This window comes from Pseudophryne corroboree, chromosome 2, assembly GCF_028390025.1.
Source record: "Pseudophryne corroboree isolate aPseCor3 chromosome 2, aPseCor3.hap2, whole genome shotgun sequence".
Taxonomy (NCBI): Eukaryota; Metazoa; Chordata; class Amphibia; order Anura; family Myobatrachidae; genus Pseudophryne; species Pseudophryne corroboree.
Genome location: NC_086445.1, coordinates 382,700,278 through 382,725,724, shown reverse-complemented (window position 1 = coordinate 382,725,724; position 25,447 = coordinate 382,700,278). Strand labels below are relative to the sequence as shown.

The 25,447-nt window shown below is 36.6% G+C and overlaps 1 protein-coding gene across 3 annotated transcripts in view; it reads left to right on the top strand.

Moving 5' to 3' along the window:
* The window catches only part of FGF14 (fibroblast growth factor 14), a 900,283-nt gene extending 875,191 nt beyond the window's left edge, over positions 1 to 25,092 (top strand). For all 3 annotated transcript variants that reach the window (XM_063953249.1, XM_063953250.1, XM_063953251.1), the window contains exons 4-5: positions 6,092 to 6,290; positions 19,836 to 25,092. In XM_063953249.1, coding sequence (XP_063809319.1) covers positions 6,092 to 6,290; positions 19,836 to 19,972 — 336 coding nt within the window. In that variant the 3' untranslated portion in view covers positions 19,973 to 25,092. The remainder of the gene's footprint in view (positions 1 to 6,091; positions 6,291 to 19,835) is intronic.
* Positions 25,093 to 25,447: the final 355 nt, after the last annotated feature.

Below are 25,447 nucleotides of genomic sequence, written 5' to 3'. Positions count from 1 at the left end.
AGTATCTTCTAGATAAACACCACCAACATTTATATATGGTAAACTCATATTATTGCCTATTAAGTTACTCTTATACAACTGTGTTTATATATATATATATATATATATATATATATCTCCCATTCCTCTCAGTGGCCAACTGTCTGCTCCCATTAACATGATGCATATCAAATTTATCATAGGTGGCATTTAGTACTTAGAAACACCAGAAGATGTTTGACACATCATCCTCTTATTGGAGAGGAAGCGGTAACCTTACCTACACATCTGGCTGGCAGGATGCCGGACGATCTCTGATGTTGTTTTTAAAGCCTCCATTGGCCAGTTCTATTCAGCTATCGTTACATGCTTCTAAATCCTCCAATAAAGCTGTATGTAACAAACAATAAGGCACCAGTGGTCGGCGTGATGGTATGATATGCTGGAATAAAGCTTCCCCGCTACACTACTTCACAGCAGCAGTAGCTGGCAAAGTTTACAGCAGTTTGTAATGTGTTAAAAAAATAAATTTCTGTTCTTCTATCACCTAAATAGAGCTCAGATTGCAAGTCATGTGAAACTAAGGTATGATGCCTTATTTTCAAGGGTATCACAATATAAAAAGAAGTAGATGATGGTTTGAATATTGTTCAGTTCTGTTGTGTAGGTTTCATTGTGCTGCTTAGGAAGAACATTTTTTGGGGGTATGTGACACATTAAGTAAAAGTAGTCAGTGTAACACAAATCACAGATTCAGAGCTATTACACTGCTGTCAAGATATTGATTGATTAAGGCTGTTTCATGTTTACAGGCCAAATAATATGAACCAATTTCAGAAGATAATAACTAGTTGCTGGGCAATTAACTGCAGTAAATTTGAAAAGTCCATATCTAATAAATACATAAGAAGGTAGTGAATGCTGAAGAATCTGTCAAGAAGGTTTAGATGATTCATTCTAATTTCCATGATGAATAATAGGACATACATCAAGGTGACGTGAATTAATTTTGTATTAGATAGTGAGCATCATTCCTTAGAGTAATCGTAAGTGATAGGGTGTCAAACCTCATATCTTTGCTTCATCGCATTGCTGATATGATGCTGTCAGAGGAAGGAGCACTTTAAGTAGTGCAGTGGCAGAGAAGAAAAAACAAAGTTGCTTTTAAAAAAAGAAAATCACTTTCTTTATAACAGCGGAGAGACATGACAAATAAGAGGACACTACTATAAGTCCAATTAAAACATAGAACAAAACAACTCGGTTTTGACATATGTAAATATGGTAGTTTGGGAGAATGAAAGACAGGCACAGTATACAGGGATCCCGAGCAGCGGTCACATGACTGAATCCCATTAGTACTGCAGATCAGTAAGCCTGCAAGTGCAAACATAGGAAATACAAGTATAGAAAAGGTGTTTCTTTCAACATGTGTAGATATGAAGGATCTATGGAGGGGGTGGGGAGGTTATGTCTTGAGGAAAGTAGAAGAGTTGTGACATAGGGATTTCAGATAATGTGAGTCCATAAGTGATACAAGGCCACAGGTAAATAGCATTGGTCAGAGAGTGAATAGCAGATGTTGTTGCAACCTGAACATCACAGTCAGTGGGTCTCTTAGAACAGAGATGCCTACAATTCTAAAAAGCAGAGTAATAGTATTGTCCCAAACTTTCCATGTAGCCGGTCAGTCCCACCAGTTCTGCTTGCAGGGACCTTTTTGGCCACAGTTTCTCCAATAAAATCCGGAGGTCAGTAGGTATATGGCATGTAGCTTTTCCGGAAACAGGTGTCATCTACTGTAGATTTTATAAGTGTTTTCTACAATGGCCATGTTGATTGTATGATTTAGCTATTCAGATAAAGATAAATGATCTCTCCCCCTGGTCCACATGGACCGTCGGGTCTCTATCCCATGTAAACTCAAATGGTTCGGCACAGGAGATACTTCTGTAGCATACAGTAGGGAGATGGCGCCCTTTCTCCCTTGGCTTTAAATTCACTTTCATTCTATGGTTTGAGATCATTTGCTTTGAGACTGAATGAAGCTTTTATTAGCAAGTAGTCAAATTGTAACCAATGAGATATATAGTAATATTTACAGGGGCTGGGGAAGCCAGGTACCCGGAACTGACGTCCTGATCTCTTAAGAGCATTGTTGATATGAAGAACCATAAGTTTAGAAGGTGTAATATGGTTTGTTTAAGCAGATGGGAGAAAAAGGAGGGGAAACAGATGATATGGGCAGACATGGGGCACACAAGGGGAGACAGGCAGGAACACACAATGAGAGACAGGCACATATACAGATAGACTAATACAAAGTTAATGACAGAGACAGAAGAGAAACAGAGACAAAAAAACAGGATGGGACAAACATGATTATGGTGAGGAATGAAGTCAGAGGTTGGGCAGAGGAGGAGACTCTACTTACATGGTGATCTGCCAGAGCCGGTACTCTGTGTGTAAAAAGCCACATGGAGGAGAATGGAGATGTGTAGATGGTGAGGGGACACACAAGTCTACACTAAGAAGTGCAGCCTGTTTAAATGGCCATACATTGACTATAACAGCCTACAGCAGCCCGGAACCCAGCTTGATTTGGGACTGGATGAACTACCGGTAGCACTCCAGTAATTTAAAATGAACCTTATTCTTGTATATTGATATCTCCAGTTTGCAAATACGCAAGAAGGCTTAGAAGAGTAGAGGGTGGTGGACTGTAATCGCTGTGCCCTCTGTTAGCACAGCAATGACTTGTACTGCTCGTTAGTGGACTTTATTTTATAATAATAAAACTGACTATAACATTATATAGATGTTAACGTCTGTCGCTGCTCCCAGTAACAAAAATAAGAGACAAGTATTCCCACTGCTAAAGTCACATTATAGAGATGAAAGCTCTGATTTATTTCTTTGTTTTTAATATAAAGTGAAGGGCTGTTTGAAAATGTCATAAAGACAATTTTCCATTCAGGCAAACACATCATAATATGGATCTGGCTGACTGTAATATTGTAATGCAACTGAGTGATTTTTTTTTTTTTGGTCTGTGAAACAGCTCTAGGCAGTATACAATATGCTCTTGATCTTATTAATAGGTTTAGGGTTGGTTTATCACACTGTAGGTTGCCAGACTTTTCACTACTGACATTTTCAGTCATGCATCTGCTATACATTCCTTTGAATGTCATATCCCTTGTTTACCCAACAGAAATATTTAGAAGTTGCTTATCAATACTGATGCGTTTCAGTGAAAGTTCACATACATTCTGTTCTTAGAACACAGTAGACAAGCAATGGTATAACATTGCAGGTGACACTATTAAAATTACAAAATTGTCTGTTTATTATACCTATAAAAATTAGAGTCAGACAACAGTTTATTATGATTTAAAATAAATGACCTCAGTCACTGTTCTTCAGACTAGGGCTCCAACTTTGATTGGTGTCTCTCCAATGTTCCGACACCTATGATCTCAATCCAAGCAGGTGGGTGACAGGTGGGGATTTCAAGCAATATGAAATGTTAATAATTAAAAATGATACTTCGTGGATAAGGCAGATGGGTTTTTTTTCAGTAATGTGTGCAAAATATCATTAGTAACATCTCCATGGGGTAGAAATGCAGGTGTACTGAGACCCACTGTCCCCAACCACATTCACTGAATCGTGCTGATCCGCAAGTTTTCCATTGGTTAGGTAATACTGCACCAACGCTCACCATTGCCGGAATAAGTGCCTGGAGAATGGTGTGGGTGGCAGTCAGCAGCTGTGGCTCTTCCAATCAGCTGCAGTGAATAGCATCTACAGTGTGCTTTTTCTATTGTCATTTTTCCAACTGTACTGTCAAGGAAAATAGTGGTTTATAGCAGTGGAGGTAAGTGTCCCCAGAAGCACTGTGTAGTGGAAAAATGTGGGGGCTGGGACCTCTTCTTTTCCCCGCAGTGAAGTTCTCACTCTCTTGTGGAAGCCCTGGTGATTTGTACCCTGAGGTACAGTAGTCAACACCAATGGCTAGTTCTATACTAGAACTACAGTACAGTAGTATAACACCAGTGGCTAGTTCTGTACTAGAACTACAGTAATATAACACCAATGGCTAGTTCCATACTAGAACTACATTAGTGTAAAACCAATGGCTAGTCCTAAACCAGAACTAGTATAACACCAATGGCTAGTTCTAAACCAGAACTAGTATAACATCAATGGCTAGTTTTAAACCAGAACTAGTATAACACCAATGTCTAGTTCTAAACCAGAACTAGTTTAACACCAATGGCTAGTTCTATACTAGAACTAGTATAACACCAATGGCTAATTTCAAACCAGAACTAGTATAACACCAGTGGCTAAAACTAGTACAACACAAATAGGTAGTTCTAAACCAGAACTATTGTAACACCAATGGCTACTTTTAAACCAGAACTAGTATAACACCAATGGCTAGATCTATACTAGAACTAGTAAAACACCAATGATTAGTTCTATAATTGAACTATATAACAACAATGGCTTGTTCACATCTGGGATATTGCCTCATTTAGTAATGAATATAAGACGTAGGCAGACCAGTCTGATTTTATAAATGTACAGTACTGACACAGTGTGCTGGAATTATTTTCAAGATCCTTTATTTCTATATTTATGTATAGTCTGTCTCTTGATACTGCTATACTTATTTCATATCCTCTGTAGTCACATACATTTCTTTATGCATTATTTTATCCAATATGCTGGATGTAATCCTATATCTAACATTGATTGTGTGTACAGAACAGTATAATGTGTATGTTCAGGAAATATGTTCTAGAAATATGTTTGTCCATGGTGAGTTTACTTTGTATCCAAAATGGAATTATACTTTTTCAAGGGATCGGTATGAAATCCCGCCAATCATAATCCCGACGGACTATATACCGACACCCATTGACCGATGGTCGAAATCCCGACAAGGTCTAAATACCGACACGGACTAAATACCGACATGTAAAATACTGACAAGGTCTAAATACCGACATGTAAAATGCCGACAGGTCGAAATACCGACATGCATTTTTTGATGGTTTTTTGTGTGTATGTCGACATAAATCAACATGGACACCATATAAAGTGTACCGCGTCCCCTCGCATGGCTCGCTGCGCTCGCCATGCTTCGGGCACGGTGCCTCGCAGCGCTCGGCACACTATTCTATTCCCCCTCCAGGTCCACTGGGACGGTAAAGTATGAACAAGTCGGTTTTAATGAAAAAAATCATGAAAAACTTGTGTCGGTATTTCGACCTGTCGGCATTTTACATGTCGGTATTTAGACCTTGTCGGTATTTTACATGTCGGTATTTAGTCCGTGTCGGTATTTAGACCTTGTCGGGATTTCGACCATCGGTCAATGGGTGTCGGTATATAGTCCGTCGGGATTATGATTGGAGGTAAAGTGACTGCATCCCTTTTTCAAATCATTCAGCTTTTACTGTATGTGTTTGTGGTGCATAAGATGTGATGTGACGTGTTTCACGTCACATCATATAAAAGAATACCTCAGATTCTTAATTTGGTCCCTATTTCGTGGATCCAAACATGTATAGCCCTCCATATTATTAAAGTTGTCAATTATTGTTCTGATTGTTTGCTTTTATGAATGTATACTACTATTTTACATGGCTTGCTGAAACAAAATGAAATAACCTACATACTGTAGTCTGAAATAACAAGTTTCAGCATGTGGCCCAAGCAACAAGAAATCAACACAATTCTTAATTTTATAATAAAATAAAATACAATATACATAATAATATATAATTAATTATAAAAGAAGGGTTCTGTAAAACCCACACACTTATTAGTGAGCTTTCGGTTATTTAGCTATTTTATTTGGTTATTTAGCTACTTATTAGTGAGCTTTCGGTTATTTAGCTATTTTATTTGGTTATTTAGCTACTTATTAGTGAGCTTTCGGTTATTTAGCTATATTGTAATCAAAATACAACATTATTGCTGGCTGACCGGTGAACACAACAAGAATACTCTAACTCAAAGCAACTAATCAAATGTTTTGTTTCATTCTAAAAACAATGATACGTGATTGATGTATTTTATTTATCTTTTCACCCAGGAACTTTTTACTCTGGAATGCAAGTTTAAGGAGTCTGTTTTCGAGAATTATTATGTCATCTACTCATCTATGATATACAGACAACAAGAATCCGGTAGGGCCTGGTTCTTAGGTTTTAATAAAGAAGGTCAAGTTATGAAAGGAAACAGAGTGAAGAAAACAAAACCAGCAGCGCATTTTCTACCCAAGCCATTGGAAGGTGAGCACGTTACACATACACTAATCTGTGCTGGCACAGTCCAACCATTTTATTAATAGCCATAGCATGTAACACATACTGTACACCTATTAACATCCATGGAAATATTGCTAACAATTGGAGCTAAATAATGAACTACTGTAGATAAGATTTGACATTTCTCCAGTATTCCATACTATTCTATTTGTGTAGTGATTCTAACCCGATACTATGTAATCTGCCAATAGTGAATATTAGGGTATGTTCATTAGCATTTTAAATGCTTCAGTTGTATATCTTTTTTTTTACACAAACATGACAGGCCCATTTATTGTATTGCTATTCATTACATTTCAGATGATTGTATGAATATCTACACCATGCACGTATATCACATACAGTATGTGCCCTTTTAATTTTGTTTCTGAAAACAATTATTTTTCATAAATATTCTATTTGTCAGTTATGATCAAGCAGAAAGAGAATACAGTATGTGATATATCATACATTTTTCAAAATAGAGCGGAGACCTCACTGCTCTGATCTGGAGGTGTAGAATCTAATGTTATAATGTGTTGGAAATTAAACTGACTGTCTTACGTCAACTTTTAGGAATTAAAATAACAAAGGACTTTCATGTTAATATTCCAAATACTGTACATCACATAAATATTTATATTAACTCGTCAGTGCAAAGGATTAGATGAATGCTTGATCTTGAATTTGAGTGAACGCATAACCCTGGTTGGTAACTCCAATAGCGATATGATTGCTCTTTAAACTTACAGTAAGTATAAATGTAATGCAACAACACACTCCTAATACTTCATGTAATTAGGCAAGGTCGTTCTCTTATCCCTTGTATTTGTGTTGTATATGGAGTCTCTTGAACAGGTCCTCAGGGAACATCTCTGAACAAGTAGTGGGGTGTTCCATATATAAGATGGCCTTATATGCTAATTCATTACATTTTATTGGGAATATTCTTATTATTTTTCTGAACAGTATAAATTAGTAATATATCTACTGGAATTTGTCCTCGACTATAATGATTTCCAGTTTGCAGATAGGTTATATCATCTGGTCAAGAGAACTGCAATGGGTACTGACCAATGTGCGCTGTCTGAACTGAAACTATACCTGGGCTGGTGAGATATAATATTGTATGCAGATATTTTGAAAAACAAAACCTATTTTGTTGACCATCTCCTGGATTTTTCATAAAATTTTCTTGATTTTGGCTGTTAAGGGCTTATCTTCATTTACTTGTCACTAATATATTATATAGTCACAAATATATAACCTTATTTGGCAGGACTTGTGCCATTTATAGTTAAGTTACAGTATATGATCACATGTTCTTGAGTAAAATCAGTACATTAAATATATTTGGTCATAGTTTACTAATGAAATCCACACTGGCCAAATAATTTTTCCAGTTCTAAGGATCATTATGACCCAGGCAGAAAAGCTAGAATCCAAGACATCTGAAATGTACAGTGAACAACTGCATCTTAAAATGTGACAATTATCTTCCATACAAATTGTAAAATGTTTAGGCCACAAAAAATTATTACAAGCACAAGAATATAAGTTTAGATTTAATAGAAGATAAAATACATTGGATATAACAGTAAACATAATACACTTATAAAACAAAAGGTATAAGATGTAGAAGATACTGTATGCAATATTTAGTGTAGTTAATCTCATGTGTGTAACATAGAATTTGTCGGCAGATAAGAACCACTTGGCCCATCTAGTCTGCCCCTTTTTTTTTTTTTTATATTATTTTTATCTCTAACCTTATTTGATCCTTATTTCTTTGTAAGGATATCCTTATGTCTATCCCATGCATGTTTAAATTGCTCTACTGTCTTAGCCTCTACCACCTCTGATGGGAGGCTATTCCACTTGTCCACTACCCTTTCTGTGAAATAATTTTTCCGCAAATTTCCCCTGAACCTCCCCCCCTCCAGTCTCAGTGCATGTCCTCGTGTCCTATTGCTTCTCTTCATTTGGAGAATGTTTCCCTCCTGGACTTTGTTAAAACCCTTGATATATTTGAAAGTTTCTATCATGTCCCCCCTTTCCCTTCTCTGCTCCAAACTATACATATTGAGATTTCTCAGTCTTTCTGGGTATGTTTTGTGATGTAGGCCATGCACCATTTTAGTTGCCCTCCTTTGTACAGTTTCTAATGTATTAATATCCTTTTGAAGATATGGCCTCCAGAACTGAATACAGTATTCTAGATGAGGCCGTACCAATGACCTATACAGTGGCATTATTACTTCTTTCTTTCTGCTGCTGATTCCTCTCCCAATGCAGCCAAGCATCTGACTAGCCTTCCTCATTGCCTTGTTACATTGCTTACCTGCCTTTAAGTCATCTGAAATAGTGACTCCTAGATCCATTTCCTCCTCAGTAGTTTCCAGTATAGTGCCATTAATACTGTACATCGGCAAAGGCTTAATACATTGAGCAGCTCTTCCAATTGATTGAACATGCTTCTCTGGGAGCTTACTCAGAAAGGCAGTGTTTATTCTAATAAGGGGTACTAATTCCCTCTTGGTGAAAATAATAACTTGTTCAGTAAACAAAATTAATTTCCAGTCCTCTGCGGACTGAAGTAATTTAGTGAATTGGATGGTGCTGCTAATATGAAGGTTGCCCAACCTCACAATAAACAAACAGTAAGTTAACGTGCAATATTGGGTAAATATGTGGATTAAGGGGTGACATCCATCTAATAATGTGGAGCTTGTTGGTTACACAGTATGTTAGTGTGGTGGTGTATAATAAATCAAAGCTGGCTGTCAGTCTAGGATTGATCAATTTTCTAGACAAACACAGCAACATGGTTTCACCAACAAAGGGTCAATCCATGTGGAGTGGTCCAGCCCTGGTTGCTTGACCATTTTTTTTAAATATATTTTTTGTGTGTGATGACCCCCTGTAAGTTAGTAGTCAGAAACCACCATTACTTTATTTTTATTTTCCTTTAGATGAAGGTTGCGCCATTTTTGTATCATGGCGTATGACATTTTTCACTGTTGCAGATGTTTGGGGTAAATGCAATATCTCATCTCAGAAAAGTCATAGAAAGCTGGGATAAAAAAATATTGTTTTCAGCAAACTACATTCTTTTTTCATATTTCCCTACTTCACTTTCTTATGACTGAAATTTAAGGCCAAAGTTAATTGTCAGATTTTTTTTTTAAAAAAGTCTATTTTTGGAAGGAATAATTACAAAAACATTCTATTATGATATTATGAAGGAATAAATTCAGAACTGTCATTTTTTTTTGGGGGGGAGGGGGGGGGGAAATAGTTATATACTCAAGATTTGCCAAACAAATCCATTCCATGTCGAACAAAGCTACACTAAGAGCAAATATCAATATCAAATATCAAAATATGGAATATAAAAAAATGACAAAGAATGGAATATCAAAAAATTTTAGCATCAAACTACATTTTTTTTCACAGTTACCCCTCATAGAGTAGTGTGTATTCTTTGAATTTGAATTTTTATCAGGTCGCTCACCAGAGATATTAGGGGGGGGGGGGGAATGTAATAGGGTGTGAGAATCAGAAAGTAAGACATTTTGGGAAAGTTCTCTTGTTTTTTTCAAAGAGGCAATTATTTACATTACAAAATCAACCTGGTTTTGCCATGTATTGCAAGTGATTGGCACTTTAAAAAAACAGAAGTACACTCCCAAAATCTCTCTTGCTAATTCTCACACCCTATTACATTCCCCCTTAGAGGGTGCTCTAATAAACAAAATAGACCAAATAGATACCTTTGTTTGGCAAATCTTTGAGCATATATTCCCACCAAAAATTACAGCTCTGAAATTTGATTCCTTCCCACTGAAATACAATAAAAAAAAATATTTATTTATTTTTAAATCTGACAATTAACTTTGGCCTTAAATTTCAGTAATAAGGAAGTGAGGTAAAGAAGTAGCACCTTGAAATGTGCTGAAAATAGTTTTTATCCTAGCTTTCTATAACTTTTCTGAGCTAAGATATTGCATTTACCCCAAATGTCCGCAACAGTGAAAATGATCAAACGCCATGATACAAAAATGTCCGCCAACTTCAAATGAAGTTAAAATAAATAAATAAATAAAGTAATGGTGATTTCTGACTATTAACTATTAGGGATCATTACACACAAAATGTTATTTTATTTTTTTAAATTGTCAATCAACCAATTAATTGAATTCTGGACCATTTGATGTGGATTGACCCCCAGTTAATATCAACACAATCAACACCAGGTCCAAGAACCTCCTCCATGCCACACTGCCACTCAAACCCATACTCTCAGAAGAAGGTGAAATGTGTTGGCCCACATCGAAACCCTTTTTGTACACCTCCACCCTGATACCTTATACGTGTTATGCCACACAGTAGTACTCCTTATACACATTGTGCCACATAGTAGTACACCTCATACACATTATTCCACACAGTAGTACCCCTTACATACAGTACACCACACAGTAGTACCCTTATACACATTATGCCACACAGTAGTGTCCATTATACAAATTACGCCACACAGTAGTACCCTTATGCTGTACACATAATGCTGCACAGTAGTACCCTTATACACATTAGACTACACATTAGTACCTCTCATACATGTTACATCGCACAATAGTATCCTTAGACATATTATGCCACATTACTTATAGTAGCACCCATAACAATTGAATTGCCCACAAAAACGGGAAATATAAATAAAATGCCCAAATGCTTTCATTTTGTACATACTTAATCTGCTATAGTGATAAGGACTTAAGTATATCAGTGCTTTTTTGTATGAAAAAAGTACTTACAGTATACTTAAAAAATCTATATGTCGGTACTCACCTAAAGTTACAGTAAGTGCAACACTACTGATAAGTACGCAGAGACATTTTATTTATTTCTGAAATGATTTCATTTATTTCTTTCTGTTTCTGGAAAAAATAGACCAAAAGGCCCTTAAGTACCACCAAAAAAAGCACTGATTAATATAAGTCAGCTAGCAGGACAGACGGCTATGTCTATCTGAAACAAAACAACTGAAGAGTGCATTATGGGCAGTACGCATCGCTGCTGCTGGGTCTTTGGACGCAGCAATGTAAAAATATGTTGCTGCCGCAGGGAAAAAGATGACTCCTGCTGACATTGTGGATCCAAGATCGGCATCCTAAAATACAGCATCAGATCATCTGACAGGCCATTGGTCAGCTGAGTAACCTTGAGGTTACTCAGAATGGCCTTTGCAGCTCAGTAGCCAAGGTCAGGAAATCTGCATCAGTAGATGCAGACTCTGGCCTCAGCACTCCCATAAAATAGGTGTGCTGCCCATCCCCGGCCGAGATCTCGCAGTTAGAGGGCTGACTTATGCACAGTACAGATACTGCACACGCACCAGTCTTCTAACATCGGAGTAGTACGCAATCCATTGGGTTCTATATATGTAAAACATATACAGCAACAGCACCTTCTAGACTGTTTGTGAGATTATACAGTGGTGGCTAAACATAAAATACACACCACTTGAAGCAGATTAAATTTGACTTCTAATGCATGTTCCTTTCAACACAATGCTGAATGGATTATTTCTTTGAATTTGAAGTAATTATGTTTATATACTACAGAAATCTTGCCTACATATTAAAAAAATGAATAATACATTTATGTATAGTTCTCTTCCTGGAGATATTATTCCATTTTAAATAAAATAGAGTCAAAGTTAACTTTCAATATTAGTCGGCTTATGGAGTTTGCCTCATTTCCCTTTGTTTTTTTATTTCCATTGTGAACCTATATATTTGAATGCCTAAGATTCTGCAGGAATTTATGGCTTTTGGTCATCTCTCTACTTGTTAAGGTCAGCAATTCTTTCTGAAGTTTTAATTATGTCAGCTACCCCTACGGAGTTCCCTTTTTGCAAATCAAATTTCCCTGCTCAGTGGATGCCGTCTCATATAAAATATGTGGGTATTAATATCTCAAGCGATCTGCCCCAACTGATTGAGCTACATTTCTAAGCAGTACTGTAAGAGGGAATCTGAGAAATAGAAACATCTCACGATCTCCTGGACAGGTCACAGGAAAGTGATCAAAATAAAAGTATTGCTGGGGATACTTTACTTCTTGCAGATGGGTTCAATATCCTGATTTCCATTCACAAATATTATTTACTAATAACACCTGGGCATATAAAAAAAAACATATACCCACAAAGATTTGGAAATCCTCCTCTGCAGGACGGATTACACATTTTGTGGTCATGAGTTAGTTAATGCGGTCTTACCTAATTATCACAATGTGTTCCTTTTGCACTTTAAGTGGTAGGAATATAAGATCGATATTTAAAGATGCATTGACAAAAAAGAGTTTTCTTTTATTAAAGAGCAAGTTCAGTATCACTTTAGCATCCACCTTAGCTGCTCTATTACAAATCATTATCTGCCTTTCAAAACTCTTTATTACCTTGAACAACATAGAAGTATTAAGTAATAAGTCTGTATTAAGCTCAAGAATCTTGTAACATTACACATTAAATATAAAAGCTAACAGAGAAAGAGCAAAACTTTGACAGGAGATATTATATTACAACTATGAGACTGTAAACATTAAGGGGGGAATTCTGTTAGTCCTAATAATTTAACGGGGGCAAAAAACGGGGGAAGCCTCAAGCTTTTTTTGCTTTGGGCTATTCAATTACAACCATTTTTTTCACCTGTTATATTAGGTGTTTTTGGGCATCAACACATAGGGGTATATTCAAAAAGAGTCGGGTCCATTCCGACATGCAGTTGTCGGAATGGACCCGACAACCCCTATTCAAAGAGCGGCCGAATCCGACTGTCGGATTTAGTCGTTCCCTGTGTCTTGTCCTGCCGCTGCCAGGCGCGCTGACCGCAGCGCCGGGGGGAACAGTGAGTGGCGGCCGGCAGGGGGAACAGTGTGGCGGCAGGCAGAGGTGCTGAGATTGGCGCCCGGAGCTGGCAGCGTGGGTGATGTCTGCGGCGGCGGGGGAGGCACTGCAGAGAGAGAAGTGCATGGCTGGGGAACGACCGTCAAGGTACATCTCATCTCCGCTCCCCGTAGCCCGCTGCACCGCTCACCGTCTCCTCACCTCAATCCGACTTGTTTACAAGTCGGATTGAGTTTTTCGGAAAGGGGGCCAAAACCTGTCAGATTTGGCCCTGTTTCCGACAGCAGCAGGCGGATCGGCTGGTATTCCGCCGATCCACCTGCTTTCCGACAGCATTCCGACAAGTTAGGTTTCCCGACTTGTCGTATTTGCCCGTATTGAATAGGTCGGAACCCCTTCCGACCTATTCTAGTCAGAAACTGCCCATAGGGGTGATAATTTCCTGGACCTACTGTATGTGTTAACCTGTTAAGACCCATTGGCCAATTAATATGAAATACGATTGTGCACAACAAAATATTCATAGATATTTGTATACATACTGTATAGACCCAATGTACTATGCACTTACTAAGTTTGTAACTGGGGCCTGATTTGTTAAAATATTGGCATATTCATGTTTAGAATATTTGTCTATGTAAGTTTATCAATAAATATTTTTAAAATATATATTTTCGTATTATAGGTTTTAATAGGTTTTCCCTGCCACGGCTCACAGAAACCGGCTATTAAACATGAAGGAGGGGGGGTTTGAGCCAGATACCCCATTAATCGTAGCCTGTGGGCTGACTTCAGGGACTATTGAATAGCCCCAGGGAATTAATTAGCCAGTGGTAAATTACTATGGCAAAGTAAATTCACCTCTTAGTCTGGAGAGTACAGTATATGTCTAGATGTCATAGAAGGAACACTACAATCAGAGGTTCTTTTGTTAAAAGCAAAGTACAGATGAGCTCTTTAGAGTACACACTGTGGTGCTTAAGATAGCTCCGCATGCCTGCAAAACTGAGCTAGTTATATAACCTTCAGTCACATTATTGAATTTACAGAGCTACTGTACTTCAGTACTATTTAAACTGTTCCAAGCTTACATGATACATTACATGCCAAGGCTCGTCTGTCAAAATTATACATCTTATTAAACATACAGTAATTCATAAAAATAACTAATAATAAATAAAAATAATAATCGTGCTCACTCGTGAATATTTCCCAAATGAATAATGAGATCTAATTATGTATTTCACATGTGTCTGAGGGGGAGATGCATCAAACCTTGGAGAAATATCAAGTGGAGAGAGAGAAAGTACCAGCCAATCAGATCCAGTCACTTTACAGGATGTGTTTGAAAAATTAAAGAAGCTGATTGGTTGGTACTTCTGGGTCTATTTACTAAGCCTTGGAAAGAGATAAAGTGGACGGAGATGAAGTACCAACCAACCAGCTCCTGTAATTTTTCAAACAGGCTATAACATGGCAGTTATAACATGGCAGCTGATTGGCAAGTACTATATCTCCATCCGCTTTTTCTCCATACAAGGCTTATTAAATATGCCCCTTAATCTCTCTCTTTAGCTCTATACAAGGCTTGATTTATTTCCCCCCTAAATATGGATGATAATAGATAACTAATATTTCTGGTTAAAAAAATCGTACTTAGATCACTATTTAAATACAGTCATTTTTACTCACAGTTGGAAGAAAAGGTCCTTTGGAAATACAGGGGCAATTTTAACTAAATATTTAGCCTCTAGATTTTCTCAATTCTTTGACACATCACCTTGCCAATATATTTTTACATGCCTATTGGGATTTGTTTTTAGCATACTTTGATGTATAACCTTACAAAAAAAAAAAACTGGCCATGTGCTGTATATGAATAGACATTCCAAACAAATGAGAAGTTAAGACATATTATAGAAATAAAAATGTGACAAGATTTTTCCCCATTTACTTCATTTACTGACGCTTAGCAGAGCATTTAGTATATCTAAGAGACTCAAGCTTAGGACACTTACCAAACTATTCTAATTTGATAATTCATGTTCATTTTATATTAACTGTATTCTAAACACATTCAAATCACGTGACAAGAAATGGCAATGCAGTTTTAATGTGTATTTTACATGCATGTAAAATTGCATTATAGAATTAAAGTTAATATATATATATATATATATATATATATATTTTTATTTTTTTTAAGTGCATGAAAACACATAAAAAACCCACAATAAGCCATTTAGAAATGTGATTCCATTATATTAAAACTAACGATGAGGAGTCACTGTGTCTACAGTATCCAATAGATGTAATCAGAGCGAAAATATATTGATCATTATCAACTGTAACTTGCACCTAATGTATGTGCTGAGACTGTTCGGGTCATAACTAAGACACTTTATCAACACAGTTAGCGGAGATGCTTCGCTCATATTGTCACAGCGCTCACCAAAATGATGAAAGTAATACATTTGCCACAATTACTCAGAAACTCTTTAAACACTGTGCTAATTATGTTGGATAATGTAGTGTATATGTTGCAAAATAATATTTACATATACTGTACTATTACCTAAAGTCCAGCTATCCCATTCCGCCATTCTGATATTACATCACATAAAATAATATTTGATCTTATACTTTAGATGTATTGTGACCCAATAAGAGTTTTCCATAAACGGCACCACAATATAATAAATTCTATGTGTGTCATATCCTCAGAAGTGTCATTGTAGGTCAATGTGTCTTTTAAATTATGCTTCTAATTAATCAGGAGACCGAAACGTTAAAGTAACAATATGTCCAGAGAAATAGCTCAGTCCAACATTGTGTCCTTGAGGGAAAAAGTCATTTGAAACTTTCAATAACTATTAGATTTATATGGTATTAGTAATGATTGCAAATGTTACATTCTTGAGTAGTTATTGGATTTGTCATGTCATTCATGTTTCTTACAAGTATAAATCAATGTCAATAGTTTTCTGTTACTTTAACCCTGACTCACTTTCATCTTCATCCCTGGAAGTGGCTTATATGATTGTATACACATGTATAAGGTATTGTATTAAAATGTATTATATCATAGGGATACATCTTTCCCACTTCACCTGTGGTACTCTGCCTCTTTCCTATCAGGCAGTTAAATGGTCCAGAATGCCACCCACAGGAGGGAACAGAAGACACTGGCCATCTTATCTCACCACCACAATCACACCACTGCCACCGCCAACATTGTTTTCATCCTGATTGTATATAACCTTAAGGTTCATCAGCAGAGGATATACAATTTGCATTAGCTGGGAAAGCTAAAGTTGTTATTCTCAGCTGTATCATGTTTTAGTACAGCTGTTGTTGTGCATGACTTGAGGGAGATGTATTAAAGCTTGGAGAGAGATATAGTACCAACCAATCAGTTCTAACTTTCATTTTACAGGCTGTGTTTGACAAATGACAGCTAGAAGCTGATAGGTTTACACTTTATCTCCAACATTTGATAAATCCTGCCACTTTTGATACACATAGAAGTGATTCATTTACAATGTAACAATGTTACAATGTAACCTAAAAGGGCATTGGAGAAATAGTAGACATGAGCAGACAGGTTGAATATTGTTTAAATTGGTAGTATTGCTGCCTCAGTGCATCGGGGCCTTGGGTTAAAATCCGACCATGGTGCCATCTGAATGAACTATATATGGCCTCCCCGTGCCTGTGTGGGTTTCCTGTCAGTGACCTTGCTTCTCCCACAGTTCAAAAACATACTGGTCTTCTCCTCCGTTGAACTCTGTTGAACTTTAATTTGGAATGTATCCGGTTTTTGCTTACAGTTAATTTATTAAGAAAAGCAGATGACACAGATTAAGGTAGCTTGCTCCTATCTATGAATAGTTTTAACAGATGTTACAAATAATGTAATAATACAGAAATAAAGCTACACAACATTTATAATGTAATTAACATGCATACCAGCTTAATTTTAATGCCCAGACTGTAATAATTAAAACATTGCACTCTGGGACATACTCTACAGAATTTATAATTTGAAAAGTGTAGGTGAAAATGGGGAAATCAGCCTGTACCCCAAAAATTGACAAACTAACAGAGGATCACAGAAGAGAAGTGTATTAGAGATCACTTTAAAAAGTTTTTGGGGACTTAAATTGTGTGAAATGGATGTTAGATAGTATAGAAAGCAAGTTTTTTGTACAAAATCAATGCTCTTATTAAATTAGGGGTACATGAAAATGGGTATAAGTACCTATATATATTTAAGTTATTTTAGGGTACTAATACAGTGGAAAAAGAACTGATTACTCCCACCTGCAAGTCTAAAAACACTTGTCCCACTCATAAAGCACCCCGATATACCTGCCCCACACCTTGAGTCCCAAATTCCACCACTTTGCACTTTTTCACCCCAAAAATGACATGTATTTGTTGGCCAATTAAAAATAATGAAAATCTTCATCATGCCTAATTAGTCATTAAGGGGGGTGTTCCAGGGGTTCTGAACCAAATCCAAACATTTCTACTTTAAAATGGGGATTTTTCCCAACTATTCACTTGCACAGAGTAGGTGAAGTGAAATTTGGGAAACAATTATCACCGATAAATTTTCCCAGCTAATTGAAGAGGGTGTAATCACGATTTGCGGGAAAAGTCTGTATTTTCACCTCAAAAGTCTGTTATTGCAGCTAATTGAATACCTAAGTGTGATCAGTTTTCGGTGGATCAAAATGACCAGATATCGCGGTATACAAGTAGAGTCCATTTTGATCACCCGCAAATAGACCCGCAATTGTGCGAAAACACATGGGACTGGGGATAAGTCCCAGATCCTATGCGATATCGTTGCTCCAGCAGGCCACTTGTCACGAATTATGGTTCGGGTGCCTGAGGCACTCGAAGCATAATTCACAATAAGTGTTGGCATTGTGGGGAGGAGCGCCGCATTGGGGCTGATAGGATAGCCCCCAGCGATACAATTACCTGTGGTCATTGACCATGGGTAATTGCATACCCCCCCTAGAATGTTCATGTTAGGAAGCATATAGGAATGCTACTAAGAACTCTATTCAAAATGTTTGTTTTGATACATATTCTTTGCAAAATCTGTGCTATTATTAGCATACACTTTTTCTAATAAAGAATAGTCAATTAAATAATTAAAATTATAAATTATGATAAAAATGTAGTCATGATAATTAAAGTAATAGCAAAAACTGGACATTTTATTTAACTGCATTGATTCTACATGAAATTCTCTAAAAATAAAGACATTAATAATAACTTATTATTCAATAATTATTACTGAATAGTGATCATTCATAATTATTCACTCTTTAAATGTAATCAAAATTATATGATTATAGAATGCAAGGTCAAAACTATACATTTTTTTAGTTGAAATTCACCAGTCCATAATAATTCAATATTTTGTGTGTTTTATTTATTATTATTATTATTTTTTTAATTATTTTTTTTACTGGCTCCTGGTACAAATAAAGCATACACTAAAATTATCCTTAATATATTTACCAAGTTTTTGCAGATTTTGTCTAGTTTTTGCAAAGTTTGTCTTCCAGCCATCAACATTACTTATGTTTGTTAAAACAATTTTCCTCAGTTCTGAGAAGCATGGGCTGATTTATCAGAGGAAGTAGATCTCTAAATTTAAGAGATTCCTTGCAGCCTGCAGTGGCCATTGCCAGGTAGTGCTGGTGGTGGACATTGCAGGAGCTGTCTTACCGCAAATTCAGCAGGGACAGTGGCGGTACTATGCTGTGCTAAAACTGCCTTCATATTCATTGTTAGAAATCCATATACAGTACATTGTTGTATTTTTTATTATTTTATAATTATTGCAACACATTTTGGGCATCACTGTTATGAAAGGTAATTGAATTTACTAGATTCAGTAGGGATAAAGCTCCCTGGCATATGGTAGTATTATCTATATTCTACAGTGTAATCAGAAAATGTTGTTTTGGTTATTACATTACAGTATCTGGTAATAAGATATTTTATAGCCTGGAGGAAACGCTGTTTAGTTTTCGTTATGATGCAAATCAGGAGGTAAAAATTGCCTTCCATTTTTCATTGACTTTAAAACAATTCTCATTTGGCATAAAAAATAGGATTTAATTCTTACGTATGAATCAGGGCAGTATTACATTTATATAGCAGAAGCAGTGTCGGACTGGATTATGAAGGGCCCACCTGGGGGATGCAGTGGTAGAGACCCATGCTTAGGGGTATCTCCAGAGGGCTAACCTTAGGGAGTGCATTGTGTGGGCCCCTTGTTAAATATATATAGTAAAAACTGCTACTGCATGCATAATAAAGTACCAGATTAGTAACAGGAATGCACTGTAGAATATACACCATAGTCCTGTGCAGTATAATGTAAGGAGGTGAGCCCTCCGGCAGTGGGGCCCACCGGGGGTTTCCCCTGTGCCCTGTGGGCCAGTCCGACCCTGAGCACAAGTCTATGTATCTATGTGTTAATCTCTCTAGCTATCATATTCTATTATGAGCAGTGAATAGACTGTATAGATTTCTTGAAGTTTGGACTCTTCTCATTAATATGTTTTGTATGCTCTTCGTTTCAGTTGCCATGTACAGAGAGCCGTCATTGCATGATGTTGGAGAGACAGTGCCAAAGCCTCGTGCGACACCAAGTAAAAGCACAAGTGCATCTGCAATAATGAACGGGGGCAAACCAGTCACTAAGAGTAAGACATCATAGCCAGACCCCCGAGGGTATTGTGACTTACTGAGCCCTTGGCACACTTGAGCATTTTATCCCCGCCAGACTGTCCTAACTTCAGTGTTTGAAAAATATGCACTGGCTCTTTGCTGTTTCGAAACCAACGTGTTGAAGATGGATAAAACTCAGTGTGTATGTCCTCCCTCCACTAGAAGACACATGGGTAACCAGCTAAACTCAGACCATGGAATGCCCTACCAGATATGGAATGCCTTTTTAATATCTTATACGTGACTGTGACACTTCATGTGAATGACATACTTCACAAGTACACTTGATACCTTGCCTGCTGACAATTACTCTTACCCCCTTTAGAGTCCAATTACAGCGAAATCCATGTGTTTAAGTTCTATTTTGTAGCACACAAATATTAAGTAATTTATAGTTAGACGCTGTAAAACTGCGCTATAATGGATTTCTCTAACCTTTTTTACAAGGCTGCTTGCACCACTGTCTGTGACCTTTTGCAGGGATTGCGTTCCTCTAGAACTTGAATGTTTCAGGTGGCTTAGTTCTGAAAGCAATCAGGGAATCAGGAAGCCTTCAAACAGCTATTCTAAAACATGTCTATAGTAAATAGGACTTAAATACTGGTCAAGTGTGGCAACAGATATTGTGCTCCGCAGGTTGGCGTTATTTACTAGAGGGAAATATGTCAAACACACCCAGTGCGGGAGTAGGCTGTGACTAGTGTTTGACCCCCCTATCCTTTCCTTTTTGTGTGTGTTTTATACATATCACAGGCTTGCTGGTAATGGTAACATTTGCCTTGCCCAGTAAGCAAGACCCACTTGTTTTTTTAGAAAGGTGGGTCCGTAGAACTCTGTAGGCCTTGTAGGCCTGAATTAAGGCTCATTTTTCATCAATGACTCCTCATAATAATAAAAAATAATATTATGATTAACAGGTTTTCCACTACCTACAGCAATTCTGTTTTGAAAATTAAAGTCCTTCCTGTTTTTAACAAGCTGAAATTAAAGTGTACCTGTCACCCGCTCTCAGAGGAGGCAGGATTTCTGCGGGCTGACCCAATGTTCCTGAGGATCCATCTATTCGCTGGGTGCCGCAGTGATGTCACTAGTTCAATAGTGAAATGACAGGCTGGTTATTGGTTCACCTCGCAAAAGTCTGTCTCCACTTTAAGGTCATTCCCATCTCTGGCAGTTCCTGCAGTTTTATTTAGCTAAGCATGGGCACGTTGTTTGCTGTGTCCCTTTTTGCAACAGCAATGCAAGTAGTTAATGAACATCACGATTTGATATTTTCCTGTTTGATAAAACTGGACAAGTACATAAAATATTTTAGGTAAGCATGCAGAGTCCAGTACTATTACTTTCCACACTAAATCTTACATAATCCAAACACAAAACCTTCAGGAACCAGAATTTACATGTTAAAGGTGCCTTGCTTAGGTTGTGGCATATTTTACACAAAGCCACTTTATGTGGAATCAGAACTTTCAAGTGATTTTGAAGTCATTAGTTGCCTATTCCATGTCTCTCGTGTGAAGAGTTTTTCACAATGGCATTGGGTTCCTCTCACCTAATAATTACTAAACCCTCTAAGTTGTCCACTCGATACAAGAGAGCAGTGATGGTGTTCTGTATACAGTTAGTATAGATAGGACATGCTTCCATAAGATATGTATACAGGACCAAAATGATATTACTGTACGCCTGGACATCTTAAGTGGAAAAATGATACTATTCTGAAGCTATTTCATTTGGCATAAACGGGTAAGCTTTCTTTTCTTAAATCCCTTTGGCTGTGTCTGCTGGCAATGTTGAATTACATTTCTTGTTTTTCTGTTGTCTGTTTGTGTTCATAATGCCCTGTATCCGTTTATGGGATCAACATATTTGGCTTTTGACAGATTTATTGTGTCAGTGGCTTAATTACAAAATATTCACAATGATTTACATATGAGCTGCTCCAACTGTTGAAAAGAACTGTGCTGCTAGTCTCACAACAACTACTTATCTCTCTAAACATTTCCATGTTAAACCATAACTGCTTGCCCTGCCACGATGGCGAAGTATATTAGCAGACATGATCGATTGTGTTCTTACATCAGCAAAGTTATAACATGAGTAATATTGCACAACATATGTTTCCATATAACCTGTGTGGGGCTGGTGTCCCAACATCAGACACACATTCCCAATTCATTGCCATGACAAAACTCTACATGACAGGCTATGCGCCTAGAAAACCAGTTGACTGGTTAAAATCAAGGCTGAATTTATTTTTGTAAGTGACTACTATGTTATGTATGTGTAATACCTTTGTTATCTACTTTGTTTATTATATGTTTATACAGGTTGTGTATGAGATTTTTTTCTTTTGAATGGATGTCCTCCAGATTTTTTTTTCTTGTAAAATGTTGACACATCTTTGTTGTCTGTGTATTTAATTCCTTACTTTTCTTTAGTTCAATGTCTCATCTGTTGCATGGGAAGAGGGTGATGATGATCTGCATGTAGTAAGCTATGTGTATCAAGAAATGTTGGTATGTATTACTAAATTTACATACATACAGTATATGCAAAGCGTTTGTCTGCATTGTACAGTTTATGTGTTTATTATCATTTGTTGTATACACAATTGCACCGTATTTAATAAAATTATTTGTACAATATGAAATATAAACCATTGACCAATTTTCACACAATATCACAATGAAAAATTTCTTGCACTGTCCACAATTTAAAGGAAGCCACAAACACATTTTCTACAGTACTAATACTGTTCCCGAAAACATACCAAAGAGTGTTCTACCCAAGTGTTCACCTCTTATGTTATGTGTCAAGGAGAAAATATTATTGTCATTGAAAAATGATTATATAATGATGACAAATGGAAACAAATATAATAAGTTACAAAATGTATTGTCTGAAGTTCTAAAGGGTTTTTTTTTTGTATTAACAAATGTTAGCATATATACTTCCAAATATGCATGTAGATGCACATGTTCCATTCCCTGAATGCTCATATTTTTTTCCAAGTATGATCGTTTCTAACTGTATTATTTAAAAAACCCATTCAATGCAACAAGAGCCACTTTTTCCTTGCAAATATGTTATATCTGGCTTATTGGGTATAGAAAGGCGTGATATATGTAAAATCTTGGTTTGACAATTTAGAAATGAAATGTTATAATTAGACAATAATATTTATTTTCTTATTAAATCTTTTTTCTTATATATTTGCTCAATTTTAGAATGCTTTGGACAGTTAAGCCTAGTAATGCTGGTCTATCCCCATAAGAAATACATATATTTTAAATATTCTATGTTGCCCATTTTTGGGGTTTATTTCTTTGTTTTGCTATTATTACATTCTTTATGGAGATCTTAAAATTACCTATGGGTAATCTGTACAATCCATGTTAATAATTGCTTAAAGGAGAACCATGCAAACATTAATCTTTTTTTCTGAACGTGAGTGTGTGTATATTCTATATCTATTTCACTGGTGTTCTCTCGTGTGCATATGGCTGACAGGTCCCAGTGCTTGACCTTAGACAATTCTTTAATAATGTGAAGAAACAGGAGCTGTTTTCTCAGCCTTGCCCTGTACCCTAACTTATGCCTTTAGGGGTTCTCTCGTCAATAGAACCTGCATAGACAATGGGGAAAAGCACAATAGGGAGATAGTTCTTTGAGTAAGAACAGTCAACCAAACCCTTAGGTGAATGTGGTTTCATACACACACGTTTTGCCACAAATTTTAAAAAATAACAAGTAGCAACTGATTTATAAAACATGGAACACATAAAGTTATTTAGTAAGGCAACAGATAAAAAGAATGAAATAAAACAACCACCCCAATAAGTGGGGGATATTGCATTCAAATATTTATCTTGAAGGGTGTTCTCCTTTAAGTATATATATATATATATATATTTATATGTTTTATTTTTATTAATTCTGCCTCCAGTCAGTTAATTAATCTAACACTCGTTATTATGCAGAAACCCTTAGCCATAAAGTTGATTGTTTTTACTTTATGTATTTATACACTGCAAAGCACACAGTCGGTAGTTCATTGATTGTCATTGTAACAGTTCTCCCATTACTATAAATGAAAAGATGTAATATGAGTATGTCAGAATATGAGATCACCAATAAAAGTGGAGCTTAATGACAGGACACAATGCCTTTGGCTGAATGGCCTACCCTTATTCCTAGCAGGCTGTGTATGGTATTGCTTGTTATTTAGAAGGACAATGCCACTTCCTTGCTGTAGAACATATATATATATAGTACACAAAATAGCTTAAGGGGAAGGAGATAAATGACACACACAGGGTATTTCATGAAAGTAATTGTTTTTGCTTTACCATATTCCTGTGTAACAGATAATTAGCAAAAAATAGCATGACCCTACTGGCCTGTGTCGTTAAGCAAAAAACCTACATTTGAAATTACTGTACATAGGGGGAGATTTATCAAAGCTTGGAGAGAAAGATAAGGTGGAGAGAGATAAAGTACCAGCCAATCGGCTTCTAAGTGTCATTTTTCAAACACAGCCTGTAAAATGATTGGCTGGTACATTATCTCGCTCAACTTTATCACTCTCCAAGGCTTAGTACATCTCTCCCTCAGCCTGTAAAAAGACAGAAGCTGATTGGTTAGTACTCTCTCTACACTTTATGCCTCTCCAAGCTTTGATAAATCTCCCCCCAAATGTAAGTTTGCCCCAGAATGCTTTAAGACTAAAATTGGGCAGCACCTGGCACTTCAGGGCTGTTGGGAAACACAGAAAAGACTAAACTGTCAAACGTTTTCCATCCATGTTCCAGATGATAATATCGCCTCCATATAATGACTCCCATATTGTATTATTGTATGTATAACATTGCCTTAAGGTGTCATATGTATTAGCAATTATAAAAATGACAATACTAGCAAGTGTACTTGATAATTCTCTGTAACAAGGTACATGGGAATGGTCGGAGGACTAATCTTAACTCTGTCTTTTAACTCCCCTTTTTTCCACCACTGACATCTTAATTGCTTTGTTAATGTACTGTCCATTGTTTGAAATGTTGTCATGTTTTACAATTCAATAAACATTCATTTTTCTATAAAAGTAAATTCTTCACAGAATTATGGTAATTCATTTTATATTGCACTTTTACATGTTTATTGATAGGATTGTTTTGTTATGACCCCAATGATGCTACATGGAATAATAGTATTTTGAACTTACATCTGATGGATCACATTTAGTCGCAAGAAATAGATGATATGGCTTCCTCCCAAAGTGCAGTGGATGTGCCATGTTACAGTGATGAAATCGCATCGAAGGGCACAGCAGAATATGTAAAGAGAGGAGAGAGGTGTATATAATATATATATATATATATATATATATATATATTCCCCCCAGGAATCTTGACACCACTCGGAATCCCAGCGCTGCAACCCCGACTACCGAAGGTAAGTATCT